The 22,329-nt window shown below is 41.9% G+C and overlaps 1 protein-coding gene across 1 annotated transcript in view; it reads right to left on the bottom strand.

The window, feature by feature from the left end:
• Window positions 1-22,329, bottom strand: part of UNC5D (unc-5 netrin receptor D) — a 288,529-nt gene that overhangs the window by 40,799 nt on the left and 225,401 nt on the right. Inside the window, exons 12-13 of the mRNA XM_036838629.1 lie at window positions 5,625-5,793; window positions 3,686-3,913 (exon numbers count right to left, since the gene is read on the bottom strand). Of these exons, the coding sequence (XP_036694524.1) occupies window positions 3,686-3,913; window positions 5,625-5,793 (397 nt within the window). The remainder of the gene's footprint in view (window positions 1-3,685; window positions 3,914-5,624; window positions 5,794-22,329) is intronic.

The raw sequence follows: 22,329 nt of genomic DNA, 5'->3' as shown, positions 1-22,329 counted from the left end.
ACAAACATAAAATTGTAGCTCTAATTACTACAGAAATACAGGAGCAGGAAGGACAAGTCATCTTTCTCACCTTCAGGCAGATGGCATTTGTATTTTTTTCAAAAAGCCTATCTGAGCGGATTTAATTTTCCATAGAGATGGTTTTAGATGTATTTATTAGAACATAGCTTCAAAAATCTGAAACCAAATTAATTATGTCTTACCAAGGCGCATGAGGCATTTTGTTTTTGTCATTCAAAGAAATTGCTACTAGGATTCAGATGAAATATCCCCAGAGCAAATGGGAAGCAGCCCTGCAGGAGGCAAAGGAGGGCACGGCAAAAAATGAAGGAATGTTTGTTCAAATACTAAAATCCTATAAAGGAATATTTTTTGGTGAGGCTACTATCTTGCCAGTTCCCCACCTAGTTCTAAGAGGACAGGGGAGTTGGGTCTAGAAGCTGCCCTTCTTCCAAGGATTTCCAGTGAGAGGGAGGGTGGGCTTTTAAATAGTGGCGGGGACATAGTTTCCCAGGGAGATGGAAACTGGGTGAAAATGCAACCATGTCCTTTAACCAGGCTTCCTTCTTGGTTACAAGCCCCGTTCTAGCTGGGCTCATATGTATCATTACTTTGAGCTATGAAAGATGTACTACAATAAATACAGCAACTGTCACAGCCACGCTTGGTCTCTATTTCCAAATCACAACAAACATTTTCATTACAGTGATAACAGAGGCAAATTCCAGGGTAGGCAATTTCTGCAGAAATGCTTCATGAAAAAAAAAAACTACCTATGAATTTTGATTAAGAAGTTAGGGTTCTATTCGAGTTATAGAAGGTGAGTCATCACTGCATACGAGATGTTTGGCTCACACCACACAAGTTGTGGGGAGCGAATATTAATGTGTGAAGTCTTTTAGAGGTTCCGAAAGTGTCCTGTTGCTACGGCTTTCTTCAAGTGGAACTGTTTTAGTGGGTTAGTAACTATATATTTCCCTCTAATTAAATACCATATATGAAGCCATGAAAAATATGACATAGATGATTTGGGATATGAAGGACATTTAAATGAACCTGGGGACGAGGTCCTGAACACATTCACTTAGCAAGGTAAAAATCCAGAAAGCAAGATTCCTTTCTTGCACAAAACTCAGAGACTAAGACCGCAGAGTAAACGGTTGTGTTCAGAAAAGCTACAAGTTATGTTCTAATCTTTCTGTGGGCCAGAAAAGTTATTCAACCAAGGCTGATGGTCTCTCGGAAGCCCAGGGGAGAAGCATGCCCTTTGCTGTTCACGACAGCTGTCACATACATCCTGTCAATAACAAGTACAACCCAACTCAACTTTAAAATCAGCTTTATTTGACATAATAGGAGAGGGAAAGAATCACTGGAGGTAATCAGATTCCGACCAATGGGGCCAAAGGTATCTCCACTGGAAAAAACATTTCTCTACAGCAAAATTAAAGAATTTTAAGAAATCTCTCTCAGTGATGAAATAAAGATATTTATATTCAATTCGAGGGAGAATATCAGTTTCTCGAGCATTGATTAAGAAGGGTCTACTACCCAGAGGGATGGATAGTGGTTTGAAAAGCTGTGGTTTGAGCCTCACTTTCATGATTCCCACTGCAATTCAGCTGTTAACAGTTGAGCTCTTCTAGAATCTGAGAGCAATGAATGGGAATGAAAATACATTATCTGCAAGTCCCTTAGAAGAAACTCCTTGGGCAAATGTCTAACTCACTGGTATATACATCAGCAGTGAGACTGTTATTCAAAGAAAATTCCAAACTGGTTATGATCGCTGACTTCCAAGGCAGTTGTGATGAACAGATCGTCAACAGTAACCCTAGTTAGCAGTGGGTTACTCATATGAGCCCAGGAGATTGAAAATCCTCCCCGCCCTCCATGTTTACTCAGCTTTCAAAATCTGGCTGAGTTACTAAACATCCAACTTGTGTGATGGTGCATTTTACAACTATTCAGTGGTGGCAGTAACCTCAATTTTCTTTTTGAAGTACAGTTGATTTACAATGTTGTGTTAATTTCTGCTGTACCGCAAACTTTTTTTTCTTATTAGTTATCTATTTTATACCTATTAGTGTCTACATGTCAATCCCCATCTCCCACTTCATCCCACCACCACCACCACCACCCCCTGCTCTCCCCGCCTGGTGTCCGTACATTTGTTCTCTACATCTGCGTCTCTGTTTCTGCTGCCTTGCAAACCGTGTACTGAAAAGTGATTGTTTATACATATATATATATATATATATATATATACACACATTGTTTTTTATATTCTTTTCCATTATGGTTTATCACAGGATATTGAATATAGTTCCCTGTGCTATACAGTAGAACCTTGTTGTTTATCTATTCTATGTATAATAGTTTGCATCTGCTAATTCCAAACTCCCAATCCCTCCCTCCCCCCATCCTCTTGGCAACCACAAGTCTGTGAGTCTGTTTCTGTTTCACAGATAGGTTCATTTGTGTCATATTTTTAGATTCCACATACAAGTGATATCATATGTCAATTTATTATTTTTGATTACTGAATGTCTGTCAGGTATTTTATCTTGGAGAAATCCTCTTATTAGGGTGTCTCAGAAGCAGATGAAGAGTTTAAAATGCCATTCCTAGGATGAGGTTTAACTGCTTACACTGAAGTTCTTTACAGAATGGCACCCCTTATGAAAAAGGTCCCTTTTGTGAACAGCCAAATATGAAGCGTGCCCTTTATAATGACCTGTGCTACTGAAGAGGTAGTCACGGAAGATCTGGGCACATAGGTTGGCACTGTGTCACCTTTATTGGTTTATATTCAGGATTCGGGTCACTGTATCTCTTCTGTTGGTAAATATGAGTTTTCCAGCTCAGTGTCTTAAAAGCTAGTTCCTGAGGAAAAGCTCTGCATCATGGACTTAATGATCCAGAACTGGAATAGCTGGCATCTGGGATGTCTCAGGAGAGCTATGTATATAGGGGCAGAGCTTACACAGGCACTTCTACATTATCTTTGCTGCTATTAATAAACTTGCACTCTTTGTGAGTAGCTAATTTAAAAGGAATCATGCATGATTAAAAGGACCAAAAATGGAAAGGAACCATCTCTGCCCTAGTAACCCTAAAAATTAATAGACTGTGTGTCCAGGATGTCACGTGACAGCCTGCTGAGAGGTATGCTTTATAATTGTTGTTCCCCAACTACAACCTTCAGGTGATCAAGCACTTTTCTTACTGCTTGCTGTACATCAAATAACTCTTGTTCCTGTGGTTCACGCCATTCTCTTTTTCTGGACATGGTATCCCTTCCTCTTTCGCTCTTAAATCTCATTCATGCAAGAAAGTACCCTGAGGGTCCTCCAAAACTCTTCTCCAATTCCTCTCTTGCCATTGGGTCTCTGTTTTCTGAATCTCAACTATACTTCTAGTCAGTTTTCTCGTTTAGCACACAGTGTTCCTTATGTGTTCATTTAACTCTTCTCTCTTCTTGACTGCCAAGTACCTTGTACCCTCAGCACACTGTTGGACACATAGTAACACAGCTCTTGTTTCGAGAGAGGTTTCCCCATCGAGCCAGTGATGTGGGTTCATTTTCCAGACCCTCTGCGATCGGATTCTCTATTGATACCGATCTTCAGGAAACCCCATGCTTTCATGACACCCCAAGAAGAATTACAGAGAAAAGGCTGACCTGAAATGCACAAGGGGTATTGTCCACACAGTAGACCCTCAAGTTGTAGTCCAGAGAGTTACAGGACATGCAGCCAAAAACCGCAACCTTGAGCTGCTTCACGGCACAGTCTGTGATTGGTTCTCCAGTGAGGGCGTATGTCCCGAAGCTGTCTAGGAGCACGTGGCATGCAAAGGGGTCCAAAAGGCAGTAACAGGATGTGGATTCATCCTCTACCGACATCACTTCCTGTTGGGAAAAGGTCTGTTGAATTCTCTCAGCTTGGGAAATCAAATGTGATTTAACAGTCACTTTGCAAGGACCTGACATTTTTTTCAGAATATTTTTATTGAACTCATTTTCTCAAAATAACTGCCGACATCAGGAACCGAAGGAATGGCTATATTCAGGGTGTTGGGATTCGATTTAGTAGATTATAACAAATGTCACTTTCAAAGTTCTCCAATTTTCAGTTAATTTGTTCAAGGCCAAATTAAAAACAACAACAACAACAAAACAGCCTTGAACATTAATATCAATGAGCAAACTTTTATGTTTTTATAAAGGTCTATTTCTGAAAACCTCTTTCCCTATCCTTAAGGTAATATTTATTTTCTTTCAAATTATTTTTTCCTCTTTCATTCCATCAAAATCATTCACGAGGGACCATTCAATAAATGGTTTGGATAAGACGTATCAGAATATTTCACCCTCCCTGATAAGGTATGTGTGACATGTGATAGAGCATGAATCTAACACCATCTGGATGTAAATGACCATGAGGAAGTGCTGGGAAGAAAAACGAAGATGGTAAAAATCAAGGCAAAGCAAGACGTAATGGAAAAGAGAACAAAACCTGGCCCCTTTATGAAACCCATGGAACTTGACACCCCAGGAAATTTGCCTGTGGTTGTACCACAACTGAATAAATAGCAGAATGCATTTTCAATAAAGAATAGCGATGAGTTTCAAGACATAGCTGGGTAGGGTAAATGTCATCCACTGAAGCAACTGGGAATTTTCTTCTCCACAAGAAACATGATTTTCCTTTTACTTCTTTTGCCTGAAGCACCAACTGGGGAGGTAAGATCCCGGGGCTGGAACAGGTCATTGTGTTCCAGCAAGATAATTCACCTGCTTTCATGCAAACTGACCTCAGACACCAAAGGAATCCCTATCAGACAGATAAATCAGAGGTTTCACTAAGAATAGTCATTCCACTGCCATCTTTCTTTGCTGTGGCCGTGTCCCTTGTCTTTACTCTCCTCTTGTGGATTCTCATTTTGTCCCTTTTATTCTCTCCTTGTACTGTTTCTTACATGTACTCGTACACACAGGGCAAGATAGAATGATTTTCAATGCATTCATTAATTCATGAACATCTATTTAGCAGCTACTCTGTTTCTGAATACTTCAACATAGATTTGTTACAATCCCTATGATGGCAAAAACAGATAGAGTGATTCCTTTTATGAATCCAGCTTGCTTGCCCTGGGCCTCTTCCCTAACCCCACAGAAGCCACAGAGGAAAGTCAGTTCAGACAGGGACATGGCCTGGGAACAAAGGCGGGAGTCACAGTCTTATGTACCAAAGGCAGATACACAGGGTACATGTCTATGAGGGTAATTACAACTGTATTCTAAAATCCAAAGAAAAACTCTGTATCCTCTCTGGCCTCTCTTTTCCATATTCTCTCTCTCTCTCTCTCTCTCTCTCACTCTCACTCTCTCTCTCTCTCACACACACACACACACACACACACACTCACACTCACACACCGTGCCCCAAAACACTAGCCAATACCTCGATGCTGTGAACACTTGCCACCAACCCTCTGAAAAACAAGTAAATGCTCACAAATTTCACAGCTGACTTGTGTGAAGAGAGGGTAAAAGTTAAATCCATTCCACGGGTGGAACCCAAACCCCGTTTTTTAAAAAAGAAAGACTCAGGTCTCACCTCCCACTTGCCCTGCTGGGTCCTCTTCTTTAAATGGATATTCCAGTGCTCAGAACTGACGTCTGCACAGTGGGGTATGGTCAGGGCAAAGGGAGTGGTGACAATCATGTCGGGGGGACCACAGGTGACTTCCGGACTCAGGAGTACCTCAGATCCATCTGACTGGAGGCTGTACGGTTGGGAAAGGATAAAAGAGAGCAGCAGGTAAAGCAGCGGGGCATATGTGAATGAGAATTTAGTTGCAGGTTTAGCAAAATCCTTTCCCGGGACTCCCTCCTGAGTAACACCACCTCCTGGAGGATGGCTCTGCTGGACCACAGCCATCTATCCTGAACTGCTCAAGCACACAGACTGAGGTTGAGCCTAGATTTCAAATTTAGCTTTTGAAAAACAAAATGACAAATGCTTCTTCAGAAATACAGGGCAGAGCAGGAGAAAGCAAAGACCTGGCTGGCGGGTCACACACCAGCTGCTGAATCCTTATTCTCATTGATAACGTTATCAATGACCAAGGCCAAGGACCTCATAGAAATGACCGATCTGGTAATCTTACCATCATCACACTCCTTTCTCCCAACAACACATTCTATAAATATGTTTAATGCTAGTCAGCAACAAAACAAATTATTTTTGTGAACAAAGCAACACTTCAAACGTACCAGGACTGAGTATGTCTCTTCTGGTTTTGAAAACATTTATTTTCTGCCAATGCACAAATACACAAGTTATATAGCAATAGCACAGTAGACAGTTATAAACGGCATAATCAAATACATAAATATATATGTTTCATCTCTTTCCTATTTTAGCTCTAAATTTAAAATCATTCTACCTAAACCTGGTGTTCAGATTTTTCTGTATTGTGAATAATTTACAGTAGGAAGGCAGAGCCACGAAACAGATCAAAGAAATTTAACTAAAAGGAAATAAATACCACCTTACTGAATGCCTCCCTCTTCCATTTTTGTGTCTTTTGTTTTTAATCTCTGCCCCAAAGAGTAAATGGGGTAGTTCACAGGACAGCAATCAATGAGAACCCAGAAGTCTCCTCATTTTCCCCAACTGCTTATATGTTTTTGAACAAGCCGGTTGATTTTCTTCCCCTTTATTTTCACTTGTAAGAAATACACTGATACAGAATATAGTCCATAAAGCAGTTTAGGACTCTCAGACGAACAATGCAACATGAGAGCTAGGACTGGTATTATTACCTAAGCTTTCTCTCATCTCGCCTAGGAAGGACATTTAAGAAATGTCATCCCTGATCAAAAAAGCAACCCTTTGAGCAGGATGGAATCAGTACTGAAAGATACTACCTTGTCTGTGACCTTGTGTAAACAAACAGGTTTTCTGTGAGTACCCCTAACATGTTGTTAATTTCTGAATTGCTTTTGTTGACACTGCTTGTTCCCTCTCCAGTTGGTCATGGCCACACTTTAGCTCATTATCTATAATTCACTGTTGCGATAAAAGGCACGGGGGCCTATAAGCTAGAAGGAGCATCTTGTATCTACTGTATCTAAAATAGACCTGAACACCATCACAGGGTCTTCTTCCCTCCCCAAGAAGCACTGGAGCTGCCTTCCGAAAATTCAGCCTTCCACGTAGGCAAACCAAAGTTATCAATTCTTCCCATACAGGCAAAGCACAGACTAAACTGAAAATGTCTTTTATGCATTTATATGTCGAAGCAGGGCAGGCAAGTCGGTGAGGTGGGTGGGTTTGGAAAGTCCTGTATTAGCAATGACAAATGCTCTGTGAACAGCCTAGAACGCTATACTTGAGGTTTGAAAAAAATGTAAAATTGCAGCGTGAGCTGTACCCAGCACGAGGTGGCAGCTTGCGTGTGGTTGCCTGCCCGCCGCCACTGGAGAGGGTTAAGTGCTTTCTGTGTAATTGCCGCCTGCATCCTTCACAGACAGGGATAGCAGGGGTGCTTCTGAGTGACCAACGACAAGCTCTCCTAAAAGAACTGTTTAATCGCTTTCAGAGAATGATCCCCCCTTGTTGAACATATTATTCAAACATATGGGAATTGGGGGAATTATTTAATGCCAAGTGAATGGAAAGCAGCTAATGAGGTGAACTCTCACACTCATTGTGAACAGCAGGGCTCCTTTCGGTAATAACGTAAGCAGCATTAGGAGTCAGAGATGGTGCCCGGAGAAACTTAGGTGGGGACTGGGGTGGGCCCTTGCATTAGGCAGCCATTGGGCATTTCCGGAAGTGCAAAGGAAGTAAATTAAGACACATCTAATCCTCCTACTGTGAAAAGGGTGTCCGTGCATGTAGGTCTCTCTCTGGTGAAGGAACAAAACTTAATCTCTCCGTTTTTTCCCCCGACAATTAATAATAATTTGCCCTTTTCTGCCACCTTCTTTCTGTGGCAATCAGGGAGATTTACAGATATTAATTAAAGCTCTCCACATGCCTGTGTGGGCAGGTGGTAACAACATAAGGTCACAGAGAAGTCAATCAAAGAGATGGCAGCCAAATCACCACACATTTCTGACTTCCAGGCTCCTGATCCCTGTGAACAGATGCACTTTGTTTCTCTGTTAGCACTAGGAGATTGCTGGTCAAACTGCTGGCTCTCGTGACATCCCAAGTACAGACGGAGGAAAAGATGTAGTGTAAGTGTAGCCATGAATACAGACCCAGGACATCTAGGGACAAGACAGCAGAGGAGAGAAGGCTTTAATTGGGCAAAACCAAAGATTTGTGAGGAAAGCACGGATGGCATTTAAGTTTGCCCACATTATACAGTATATGCCAAGGAAGTATTCGTGCTCTTGCTAGGTGTTAAAAAAAGAAAAAAGGCAACACATTTTTCTAAAATAGCTGTGAGCTAATAATAACTGGGAACTAATAACAGCAGCGATTTCAGGACCGTGATATGAACTACGTCAGTGCATCACACACCCTCCCGTATGAAAAGTCTGGTGGCGTGAGACTTCTGCTATTTAATTTTTTCATTGTGTCCCCCACCCTGGCCTTTTTCTCCATATATATGCGGTGCATGTTTACGAATGCTTACGGATACAAAAAGATCAATAATTTAAGAGCCAGGTCTGTGTAAGCAGGTGGCTTGTTGAGTAACTCTATGGAAACATGGTTGTGAATTCAAATTTCTGCTCTCGCAGTGCAGCTGAGAATTCTGGAGAAAATTCTGCCAGCTTTGCAGCTTTGATGCCCCCAACCGCAAAATAAATATACATGGCAGGCAAGGGTGCTGGTAAAGGGCCTGGGAGCATCTTGCCTGGGAATCTGGCAAGACAGAAAGCCCCACGTGACTAACCCTGTTTAGTTACCAGCAGGGGAAACTAAGAGGAGCCGCAGATAACATAGAAGGTGGATGAAAAGAACATTCTTGTGTCCTCACTTTGTGGCATCATCCCTGATATTACACCCCTCGTGTGACCTTTTCTGTGGCATGAAAACCAGACATGGTGGCAGAAGGGAAAGCCTTTCGGAGCCTCACTTGCCTCCCATGCAACATAATACCTACTCTAAGATTGTTCTAGAGTTAAAAGAAGTAAAGCCTAAAAAGCGCCTAGTATGTGCTCCATGCATAAAAGTTCTGCTTCTCAACTCTGAACCTCCCACCTCTCCTACCTTTTTATGAGTCTTATTTCTATAGCAACTGTGTTTTTGAGATGGCTACTTTATTCAATAGATGGTTCTTATCTCAGTACGTGCTTTAAGAGAATCCCCAATGCCTTAGGGATGTGCACTCTAAGAAATGAAGGCACCTTGGCAAGGCTTTCATGCTTCCCTTCCATGGTCTGTCCTCAACTCATGATACTGAGTTGAGGAATCCCACTAAAAATGCCAGCTTGTTCCCCCTCGAGGAACTGCATTTGTTTCTGCTGCTCTGGAATTTTCCTCCAGACATCCCCATGATTATCTCCCTCGTGCCCTTCAGACCTTTGCTGCAATGACACCTACTAACAAGGCGTTCCCCAGTTATGCCTGAGCCGTGGAACTGCAACATTCCTACATCAAAAGCTGATCTTTGTTTTTCTTTGACTTCACACTCATTGCCCTCCAATGCACTATACTATTTGTTTATTTTTCTCTTCCACAGACTGAAATGTAAGCTCCATAAGGCCAGGGATTTTTTTTTTTCTGTTTTGGTCATTGTTGTACCCATTTCCCGCACCCCAGTGCCTCATATAGGCTGCAAGCACTCACAAATATTTGTTGAAGCAAGCTTAGGAGCCAGTGGTTTCCACTGATCAAATCTGGAACATCTTGGAGCATCAAAGTGAATAATGGTAGTAAACGATGATAAGCCACTGAATAACATAAGAACCCACGAAAGATACAGATATAAATGAATGGATGAGTGGGATGGGAAAACTCTTCCATACAATAGGAAGCCAACTAATAATTGTAGGAAGTCATCATCTGACAACCAATCATATTAATAACTGACTCAGTTAAGAATTATGAACGGGATGCTAATATAATTGGTGAAATTTTTAAGAACAAAAAGGAACTATTTACGTGGTTTCAAAGTATCTTCCCACAAGGTACTTAATAATTACAAAGGGTAAACATGACTTTATACAGACACCACCTAACCCAAGTTATCAAAGTTAATCTTGCCAGTAATGGGATGAATTTTCAGAACATACTTACCGATAAGAAAAAGTGAAAAGAACTCAGCATCGCTTCTGTAACATTCCTGCCAATAATACATAACCTGAATCTAATCATAAGAATTATCAGACAACTACCAGCCCAAATTGAGGGACATTTCTGCAAAATAGCTGATGTGCACTCTTAAAAGTAGTCAATATCATGAACCAGAGACAGACTCAGGAACTACTCCAGATCAAAGGAGACCAAAGGCATGTGACAACAAAACGAAGTGAATGGAACTGGATTTTCATTTGCCATAAAGGACATTATTCAGATAAGAGGTGATATAGGAACCAAGTCTGCAGAGTAGATAATAGTATTGTATCAATGTTAATTTCCTGATTTTGATAATTGTGCTGTGGTTATGTAAGACTTTGTGTTTAGAATATACACACTGAAGCATCTAGGGGAAAAAGGGACATCTTGTTCACAATGGTTAAAAAAATATATGTGGATGTGTATTTATTAATTCCTCTCTCCATATGTGCATGTCTCTCTCCACACACATGCGGAGAAAGAGTAGAACACAGTAAATGTAGTAAAACGTTAACATTTGTGAATCTGGGTGTGGGAGAACTGGGAACTCTTTATACAGTTGACCCTTGAACCACACGGGAGTTTAGGGGCGCCAATGCTCTGTGCAGTCAAAAACCGTATCCGTGGTTCCACATGCATGGATCCAACCAAGCACAGATAGCCGTGTTTACTATTAAAAAGTGAACTCACCCAGTTCGAACCCGTGTTGTTCAAGAGTCACCTGTACTATTCTTGCCACTTTTCCTTAAGTTTGAAATTCCGTCAAAACAAACAAACAAAAAAATATGAATGAATGAATGAAGAGAGGCCCAGGGAGAATCTGTCCGGAACTCTTACAATGAAGTCAGCAGGGTCGCTGACGGCTGCACACAATGTGTGGTGGAGGTGATGAACGTTCTGCACTTGGTGGTGGTGAGGTCATGGTCCAAACCTTGGCACATCGTGACTCACGTTCTGCAGCGCCCATCTGCACACCAAGGTCACAACAGAAGGTCACGGTGAAGGTCAGCTCCAAGGTGGCAAGTGCTAACCACGGCAGGTCTGGAGGTGCGTCCGGGCACATTTTGCTTTTGCTCTCAATATCTCTTGACCTGACCCTAGGCTTGTAGCACGTCACTCTCTTCAAGCAAAACAATCAGCTCCATACTTAAAGACGAGATTTTCACTGTTGTTGTCGTCTGCCATGCTGTGCTTGGTAATTATCGTTCCCTCCTTTCCTCCTTGTGGTCCGTATTATAGATGAATGTAGGTTTGATCACCTTTACCCAGAGCATCACTCAGGAACGCGGGCAGGAGAGTAATGATAGTTTTACTATGCCAGACCCTGGGTCGATCCATAATTAAAGCATATTTTAATGGAATAGACATAAAAGGCCGATGGATGGAAGCTGTACTTAGTTTTAAAATTAGAGCTCTGAAAGCAAGCTGGCTCCAGCCTCCTACAGTTTTGGACCTGAGATGACACATAGTTTTACTATTATTATTCTCTTTTCATTGAAACCCTCATACACTGACCTAGAGTGCTAACATTGCTGTGGATAAAAACCCGTTTGTGGTTTATGATTTCTCGTTTTACTCGAGTCAGATACCTATCTCACTCTGCAGCTCGGACCAGATCTTTGAGATCAGTCCCAGGAAATGATAATCACAGAATCTCTCGGAGATATGGGCCCTTTAGAAAGCCAGCGTGGCTCATCCGTCCATCCCAATAGCATGGCTAGGTTTCCTGGGGGATTTAACTCTAGTAACTGCTATGTATGATTTAAGAAAATAGACTTCTGGAAAGGGAGAATAGGGCATCAGGAGCAGAACAGACGAGAAAAGAGAGAAGTTGAGCAAAATCTCTTTATCACAATTGATTCCTCTTTCAGTCTTTAAGTGGCCCTAAAACTGTAACGTGGTTTCAAACTCCTTGGGTAGCTTGTTTAAAATTATATTCCTGGATACCACCCATGACGATTTGGATTCAGTATTTCTGAGGTAGGAGCTGGGAACTCATGTTTTTCACTTGCGTTCCTTGCTTGCAAGTTAGCCCTGCGCTAACGTTTGAGAAAAGCTGTGTGGTTCTTGAGCAAATATCCGAAGCAAAGCCTCACGCAGCGGGGGCTCGGTGGTCTGTCAGATATACATCGGGTAGGCTTCTGAAATGGAATTCAGATGCCGGTCAAGTTGAAATGCTCACGATTATGGCTTTGGATGATGCTACTATAGTAGAAAATGCAAATGCACAGGGACTGTCCCTACATCCTCTTTCTCTAAGTAGCACGTGTGTTAATATGGAAGGCTCTCAGGTTGGGGGGTTGATTAGCAGTAACTGGAAATAACGTTACAGCTCTTCAAGCCATTCTATGCCATTAGTTGGGGTGGGAGAGGAGCCAGTTAGAAGAGTGGATTACAATAAGCAACAAGCCCAGTTAACTGAGGATGGAAGCATACATCTCTGCTATTAAAGGGTTTAAAGATCTGTGTCACCCACTTGGTATTATCTGCAGTAGGATCACGGGAAGGGAGTTGGCACAAGGGGCTTGGGGTGGGAGGGCAATTACATACGGGCTGGAATGAGGATTTGACTTTGCTGAAGTTTGAGAGACACCACACTGAGAGATTAAACTGTTTGCCTATGTTCAAAGGCTTTAGTTTACACACACATTCATAGGGTGTTTACCAATTAATATACTAAAGGAATCGCAAATCCTGTGTAAATCACCAGTTCCTAGACACAACTTAAACCTCATCTTTCATGCAGTGTTGGCGTTTTAGCTTTGTTTACTATGAGAAGTGGAATAATGATGGCTCAGGGAGAGTGCTTTAAAGTGAAAGAAGGGGAGGGGAGAAGAGAGGATCTAGGCGGCATGCTGCTCTGACAGTTTTTATTATCTGCTAAGTGGTTTACTCATTGGCATTTTGAATGAGCCAAACAGCCTTCCCTGGAGGAACCCGAGTCCTATGTCATAGAATCATTTCATTTCGGGGCTGGGAAAGGACCTAAGAGTAATCAGGCCAACACCATCACCATTCAGATGAGGAAACAGAAGGGCATGCTACGGGGTGGAGGGACATGGCCGAAGTTACACCCACTTGTGACAGAGCTGGGATTAGAATCTCCTGTCCTCTGGTGGTCCTGGGGTGTGTGTCTGTGTGGGGCGGCGGGGGACAGGCAGTCGGAGAGACGGATGTTCCCTGGGACATGGTCTCCAAACCTGGAACTTCGAAGGTGTGTAATGTTGGCATGAGAGTTGCTAACATTGTTTTCATATACCCTGGAGAAAGCCTTAGGAAAACAGGGCTTTGACATGCGTAGAGTGGTCACAGAGGCCTGTGTTGGTTTTCTATTATTGCTGTTCCATAGACTTACTGGATGAAAACAACCCAAATTCATAATGTTACAGTACTGTAGGTGGAAGTCCCATAGAGCTAAAATGAAGGTGTCAGCGGGGCTGTGTTCTTTCTGGAGGTTCTAGGAAAGGATCCATTACCCTGCCTCTTCCAGCTTCTAGAGGCTGCCTGCATTCCTTGGTTGGAAACCCCTTCTTCCATCTGTGAGCAGTATGACATCAGTCTCCTTATCTGAGTCTGGTGTTCCCGCCTTCCTCTTATAAGGATCCTTCTGTGGGCTCACCTGCATAATCCAGGATAATCTCTCCTTCTCAAGGTCCTTAACTTTCATCACATCTGCAAAGTCCCTACTGCCATGTAAGGTTCCGGGGATTAGGATGTGGACATCCTTGGGGCGCCATTCTTCTGTCTACCACTCTTCTACCACCGGGACTTTCATGGCTTGTTCACTTTAAAGTTAGGACCTAAAGACCCCTCTGTCGCTGCCTCCTGACCCACAGCCATCTCCCAGACACCACACAATCTTGGGGGTGTCAGTTGACTTTTGGGTTATCTTCACACTTCAGCTGCACAAGTTTCTATGCAGAGTGAAGCTCCACATCTGCATATAACTTTATGGGGTCCTGGGAAGTTGTTAAAGACTGTAACCAAGGGAGTGAGGCGGTTGATTATCCAGGTTTTCAAAGGGCGTGTTTTAGTAAGCAAGGAGGGCAGCCTCAGTGTGGGCTGGCATCTTCTCTCGGCATTTTTATTAGGCTACAACTAAGTGAAGTGGAAAGGATGATATATTTTAAATATCTTAATAGGACAGGTTATTTCTACTTCCAGCATGGGCAATAAAAGAGATGGCACATACAAAATAAAAATAATTATAGTATGTGCTATTCCTTTACAATGTGCAATCAAACTCACGAACCAATGACTTTCCTCTTATTGAATTAAGGTGCCCCTTCCATTCAGACCTATTAGCCATGTTCACAAACCATTGTTATCTTGTCAATGGCATCTTTAATTAAAGACTCCTCTGGACCACTCTAATCACTTCGCATTGTGAGCTCACATGGGCTTCAGAAGCACTTTTATTAGAATGACGGCAATTTCTATTTATGCGTGTTTGTTTGTGGACCAAGGGGGTGTGAGGTAGAAGGATGGGTAAAGGCCTTGATATGAGGAAATTCTCCTTTCCAAAAAGAGCAGATCATAAAATGACAATGTGTGACTCTCCCCCCTCCCCCGCTTTTCTTTTCCCTCTTTCACTATTTTTCTCTTCCCCTCCTCATTCTGGGGGCTAATGGCATTACATTCTAACCTAAATGACTTTGTGAAGAAACCATTGTGATTTTACTGCGGAAAAGAGCACAATCTTCAGCTAAAGTTGCATTAACCCTTCTAGGCCATTAAGGTACCATTTGATAAATTGCCCTTTTTATTACACTGCATGACACTGGCAGTCTGAAAGAATTAATGTGTTTCCCAAATGGCAGCAATGTACTCCCCCTCACTAGCACAAGTAGTACCTTTGTTTGTTACTTCAGAGCCTCTCTCCTCCTCAGTGGTCCCCTATGCCTGTTACAGAGTTAATTAATGCCAAATCTCCTCAAAGGGATAGCTAGACACCATTAATTTGATTCTTCCAATAAAGATTGCTAAAACTCAAAGCAACAAACCAAATTCAAATCCATGACTGACCACTAAACAGAAACAGTGACAGGGATAATTCGTTCATTTATATCCATCACTATCTAGCACGGAAAGCCTGGCAAAGTGGAGAGGGACAAAGCTTGTTTAAGGTGGCATAAGCACCCACCCCAGCTTGACTGGTCATTGATCTCTTAATCTAAATACCAGCCCGGCCAGAGTCCGTTGTTCGGACCCATAGGATATACCTCTAAAGTACCAATCATAAGCCAGAATGTTACGAGAAACAGAGGTAGACAAAGGAATTGATGCAGGATGTCCTTTGTATCATCACAAGGCTCTTGATTTTACTCTTAATTTAGTTTTTTATTGAAGTATAGTTGATTTACAATGTTGTGCTAATTTCTGCTGTACAGCAAAGTGACTCACTTATACACATATGTACATTCATTTTTTTAATATTCTTTTCCATTATGGTTTATCCCAGGAGATTGGATATAGTTCCCTGGGCTATAGTAGGACCTTGTTGTTTATCCATTCTAAATATAATAGTTTGCATCTACTAACCCCAGACTCACAGTCTGTCCCTCTCCCTCCCCCTCTCCCCCTTGACAACCACAAGTCTGTTCTCTATGTCTGTGAGTCTGTTTGTTTTGTAGATAGGTTCATTTGTGCCATATTTTAGATTCCACATATAAGTGATATATGGTATTTGTCTTTCTGACTTACTTCACTTAGTATGATCATCTCTAGTTGCATCCATGTTGCTGCAAATGGCATTATTTCGTTCTTTTTTATGGCTGAGTAGTATTCCATTGTATATATGTACCACATCTTTATATCTGTCAATAGACATTTAGGTTGTTTCTATGTCTTGGCTATTGTAAATAGTGCTGCTATGGACATTAGAGTGCATGTATCTTTTCGAATTATAGTTTTGTCTAGGTATATGCCTAGGAGTGGGATTGCTGGGTCATATGGTAACTCTATTTTTAGTTTTCTGAGGAACCTCCATACTGTTTTCCATAGTGACTGCACCAACTTACACTCCCACCAACAGTGTAGGAGGGTTCCCTTTTCTCCACACCCTCTCTAGCATTTGTTATATGTAGACTTTTTAATGACGGCCATTCTGACCGGTGTGAGATGGTACCTCACTGTAGTTTTGATTTGCATTTCTTGAATAATTGTGATGTTGAGCATCTTTTCATGTGCCTACTGGCCATCTGTATGTTGTCTTTGGAGAAATGTCTATTAAGGTCATTTTTCAATTGGGTTTTTTTTGTTGTTGAGTTGTATGAGCTATTTGTATATTTTGGAGATTAAGCCCTTGTCAGTCGCATCATTTGCAAATATTTTCTCACATTCTGCAGGTTGTCTTTTCGTTTTTGTTTTTTTTTTTTTAATTAAAAAAATTTTTTTATGCTTTCCTTTGCTGTGCAAAAGCTTGTAAGTTTGATTAGGTACCATTTGTTTATTTTTGTTTTCATTTCTATTGCTTTGGGAGACTGACCTAAGAAAATATTGGTATGATTTATGTCAGAGAATGTTTTCCTACACTCTCTTCTAGGAGTTTTATGGTGTCATGTCTTATGTTTAAGTCTTCAAGACAAAGCTCTTGATTTTAGAGCGAACACTTATTATGTTTGCTATCACTGAATTAAACTTTCTACTGAGTCTAGGCATGTGTTAGTAGTTAAATGGGAATGACTCAGTATCATTGAGTCAGAGCTCAAACAAATTCCATGGATTTTGTATCTTTGTAATTAAAAAAAGATAGACAAAATAATATCAAAATGTAGCATGTAGTTTGCACAGGACTTCTCATATTTAAAGTCACTTTACTGTCCTCACTCAAATCCTGGAATGCAGTTAATAATACACAAAATTTATAGATGATAAAATTGAGGCTTGGAGAAAGAAAATGACTAGCTCAAAGCCACCCAGGCTGGAGGTGGCAAAGGGGATTGGAACTCAAGCCTTCTGGATCCCTGTGTTGTCCTTACTCTGCTATACCATCTCATTTCTGATAATTCTTTATTTCTCATGCAGTGTCAATGACTAAGTCTGTACTACTTTCCTGACAAGTTATGTATGCCATTAGTTTACTTCAGGATTGGCAGAGTCTTACCTAGCTAGGAAGGCAAAGAAAACAAAAGGAAGGCAGAAGATCCCACTGTGCATGAGGCATACAAACATGGTCCATGCCCAATACTGGGACATTTTGCTGTAAGTAGCATTGTTGTCACATGCTCCGGCCAAATGTGGGATTTCAATTCAGCAGTTGTCTGTTTTCTTGAATATATTGCATATTATTTTCGTCTTTTATTTATTTATTCTTTAATCAATTTTCTTCCTATCCCTTTTCTTGTTAAGTCAAAGAGCTGTGTTTATTCCCTGGAAAGAAATCCAGAGCTGCTCCCAGAGCAACTGTTATCACAAACTCTCAGGTGACTTCAGCTGGCAAGTCTGTCTCTACTAATTAATCATCAGTTCCCAAGCCAGAATTCTGGGAATTATCTCCAAGTCCTTCATGTCTCTCACCCCACATTAACACACGCATGCGCACACCAGCGGACCTGGCCGAGTTTCTCCCCAAGTCTATCTCTCAAAGCTCCCCATTGGGCGAGAGCTCCATGACCCCCAACTAGGTAGGGTCTACAAGCCCCCTGGCAACCTGAAGAAGCTACAGAAGACAGACCTTTATCCTTCCTCCTCCCAATAAAGATTTCTTGGGGTTCGTGTTTCTCAGGGGGGATTTGAGGCAGGAGATAGATGGACCCCAGGCTGAATAGTTTCTCCCTTGTGGACAGAAACTCCATAATAGCAGAAACTCCATAAAAGCAGGATGATGGGGGAGGCTGGGCCCTGCCCAGATAGAAGATAAAAGACCACATATTCCTTATTCTTGAAGTCAAGGAGACCTCCCCAACTACACATGTGCAGAAAGGTTCCCTGGAGGTCAAAAAAGGGAAGGGGTGCCACCTCATAGTAAGTGATGAAAACTACCCATAGGCCTCTTCACTAGAATCCATCTTGGCTAAGAGATGCGGATGCACACAGGGGAGGACCCTGAGATAAACCGAATATGGACTCACAACGCGGCAAAGCAAGATGATTGGCCAAAGGAAATCCAGAAGAAATGCCCCAGAAAAGTGATTCAACTGACACGAGGGTGCGACTCTCTCTCTGAGTCCGCCCATGTGTCTATCCACACGTACTGTCCTTTTTCCTCCTAATAAACACTTTACTTGCTTCACTTAAAAAAAAAAAAATCCCCATTGACAGCAACGTGGGGATTAGAGAAAGGATTTAAAACGTTCGCAACTAGAGACAAGGACACTCAGAAGTAGAGTGAATATAATTTACTGTCCAAATTGAGATATTTTTGAGTGTGAAAAGGAGGGCTATTAATATCTGTACTAGGCAAAATGAGGCATCTTTTCACTGTGCTCAGAAGGATACTAGTATGATGAAGACTTGAACGTGGCCAGTGGCAGTGGAGATGAAGCAGAAGATAATACATCTCAAGTGTAAATATGACCGGGTCTCCGGAATCTTCAGCCTCAGCAATCCCTACCCATCAAGTACATTTCAGTTTCCCCTAGGCAGCAAACAACACTCTACATGGTCAAATCTTTATTTTTTCAGCTGCATTCCTCATCACTCTTCCTTTCATATTTTGTTCTGGTTTGCTTAGTTACAAAATATGTGATGCTATTTATTTATTTTTTTATTAATTTATTTCTGGCTGCCTTGGGTGTTAGTTGCTGCACACGGGATCTTCTGTTGCGGTGCGCGGGCGTCTCTCTCTAGTCGTTGTGTGCAGGCTCCAGAGTGCGTGGGGTCTGTAGTTGTGGCGCACGGGCTTAGTTGCCCTGCGGCACGTGGGATCTTAGTTCCCTGGCCAGGGGATTGAGCCCGCATACCCTGCATTGGAAGGCGGATTCTTATGGACCACCAGGGAAGTCCCTATGTGATGCTATTTATACCTCTGTGCCTTTGCACATTCTGTTCCCTTTGATTGGAATGCCCTTTACTCTCTGTCTTTCAGGTTTTAAGTCAATTGTCACTTCCTCTCTGAAACCTTCCCTGAGCCTTTACCCAGGGTTCATCCCTTCACTCCTGGTTAATATTTGGGTATCTTTGTCACCACATGTAGCACACTGCAATATCATCATTCATTTAACTGGGTTTGCTTTTGGGGTTTCATCTATTATGGTATGAAGTGGTTCTAGTTTTCCTAGTAGTCACTCTAATAGTTGTGCTTCATGGAATTGTCCATGGTAGCAGGGTACCCTGAAGATATTTAATTTTGATTCCATAACTTTTCAGTAACAATGAATTATTAAAATAGTTTGTTTTTTGGACTGATTTTTGTTCATGTAAAAACTTTAATCTCACATCTGATTCAAAATTCCACTCCCACTCCCAGTAGTGATGCACACGGACACACCTGTGCCCACACACTCATGCATATTTGCATGAACACACACAAGGTTCTAGCTACTGGGTCTGAAGCAGACAAGTTGTTCCCTCATGCATTCCCTCTTCCACGAGCTTATTTCTGTAGAGAAAAGGAAAATATACACCATCTCCTACTTAACTGTGGCGTATTTTTCTTGGATGGCTTAAGTTTCTTAAGATAATCCTTAATGAATTCAGTATAAATAGGTGATGACTCCAAAAGGCCTCACCAACAGAGGGTGCAGGTGACTGGATTGCAAACAGTTACCCCTAAGCATCTGTTGTTCCTTGTGTGTTTCAGGTACACCTGCCAACCAGCCCCCAGCTGGCAGCATCTTTACCTACTCTCTGAGCCCCTCTTCCTGGCACTGAAGTGGCCTCTGGCAAACCTGTTTTCCATCTCACTTAACCTCTCTGGCTCCCACTTCCTGGCCTAGGTTCGTCTTCTCTACCTCTTGGGAATATGGGGAACTGGAAATTACAGAAGAGCTCTTTGCCGCTCTCTCCTGGGCTTTGGCAGCATGCCCTCTCTTCTCAAAGCTTTTTATTTTTTCCCTCTTCCCTGGAAGCATTGAACAAGTCAACAAACTGATAAACAATGAGAAAATCAGGTATCGATATCCATTTCCTGCAGATGACCTGAATTTTATGAGTAGTTCTCCTGGGGTTACTCTCTTTGGCTTTGGCGAGCAGAGGGACAGCCGTCTTGGATCCCCATACTTCTCCAAAATGTGACTTCTCTTTTTCTCACTTCACGTGCAATTCTTACATCAATAGGGAGGGATAAGGCATGATGTGTAGGTGGGCGGGGGAGTGGTGGTGCCCATTCTGATGAAATGATGTTTCTCTGCAGCTTCCGCAGGGAGGTGGGAAAATTAGACTTGACATTACCCTGGCGAAATCTCTGAAATTAGAGAGATCTTCCAGACATGATCTTCCTACATATACACAATCTGTCCTCCAACCAACACCTCCACCAGAGTAACCTCCTTACATATAAGGGGTCCTGTTTTTCTTGGTTCACAGCACTGAGTACATTTGGCCCTTGTCACTGACTGAACTGAGCTCGTAACTCTTGCAGTGAGAAGGTGTAGAATTCTTTTGTTGTTGTTTTTTGCCTGAGCTGCTGTAGGATGGCTTGAGACATAACCTAGTGGGTAAGTCCTCCAAGCTGGAGAAGGCAAACAGAGATGCAAATCATCCCAGAGGTTTTGGCCAGGTTTCCTCCCTGCAGTAATGTCCTGATCTGTCACCTGGTGTCAGGGTAGAGCCAAAGGCAGGTGCTCTTATTTTATGCTCAAGAGGTAAGGTTTTGACTGGGACCACTACACTAATTGCAGTAGCCTGATGGCAGGGGTTTCTTAGCTTCTGTGAAATCAGAGCCCTTGGAGGCTCTGATTCATAAAATATGAACTCAGTTCATAAAATATGAACTCAGTTTCATATTTTACTGGGATGGGTGCTTTTAGAATGGCCTCAAATGTCTGCTTTGACATAAAGAGTAGTTTACTAGAAACAGATTCATTTCATTAAAACCATTTTTACAAGTAGAATGGCCATACATATCTGTTTTCTTTTTAGCCTTCTAGAAATGAGGTCCTCCCAAAAAGCCTAAGGACATTTCTGAGTGCTTGTATCCTCTATCAGGCATGGTAGGTGAGCAAGTGTGTGTTTATAATTTTGTGTGTCGTTCTTGCAACCATGGAGGAAAGGCCACATGAAGCCATTCCCTAGAAGTAGCTACAGTGTGGTGCTGAATGGTGAACGTGTTACTAGAGAAGAAATTGTCTACTCTCTTCCATTTCAGGCCTACTTTTTCTGTCTTCCTAGTCTTGTATTTGGTCTTATTTCATGCTTTGCTATCAAAGCTATTGCACCATCAAGGCACCACTCCCCCCAAAAGTTAATGTTTCCTAACACCACCATGTCTGCCTTCCCAATCCTCCCCCCAAGAAATCCTCACCCCAAGATGTACCCAGTGGGAAGAGCATACCATTTGAGAGAAAATAAAAGCACAGTAGAAAAACAGTGGTTGAAATACTCCATCTGGGTTGAGCCCAAATTCCAAATATATGTCCTTTTGTAAATTCTTCAGTAAGATTACATTTCCAGCTCTAGTCTAAGCATTTGGTCAGGAATATCCACATGACAGTGTAACTGGAAAAAGAAATGAATGGTTGCCTTTGGTTTCATTTTATTGCTTCTCAGAAGAAAGCTCCATATAGTAATGTGTTGGTCCATTTCTCTACTCACCAACCATGGGTGGGAAGGGGATTACAAAACGAGAGCTGGGAGTGGGAAGTGGGATGATTGTGCTACATCCGTATCATTTTCTTATTGGGGTGTATGTGGGGGAAATCTCTGAAAGGAGACAATTGATTTTTTAATCCGCTTGTTTAATTAAAAAAAAATTTTTTTATTGGAGTATAGTTGATTTACAATGTTGTTTCAGGTGTACAGTAAAGTGAAATCAGTTATACATATACATCTATCCACTCTTTTTAAGACTCTTTTCCCATATAGGTCATTACAGAGTACTGAGAAGAGTTCCCTGTGCTATACAGTAGTTTCTTATTAGTTA

The sequence above is a fragment of the Balaenoptera musculus genome, chromosome 21, assembly GCF_009873245.2.
Source record: "Balaenoptera musculus isolate JJ_BM4_2016_0621 chromosome 21, mBalMus1.pri.v3, whole genome shotgun sequence".
Taxonomy (NCBI): Eukaryota; Metazoa; Chordata; class Mammalia; order Artiodactyla; family Balaenopteridae; genus Balaenoptera; species Balaenoptera musculus.
The sequence above is the reverse complement of the archived record's forward strand: the minus strand, read 5'-3'. Positions and strand labels throughout refer to the sequence as shown.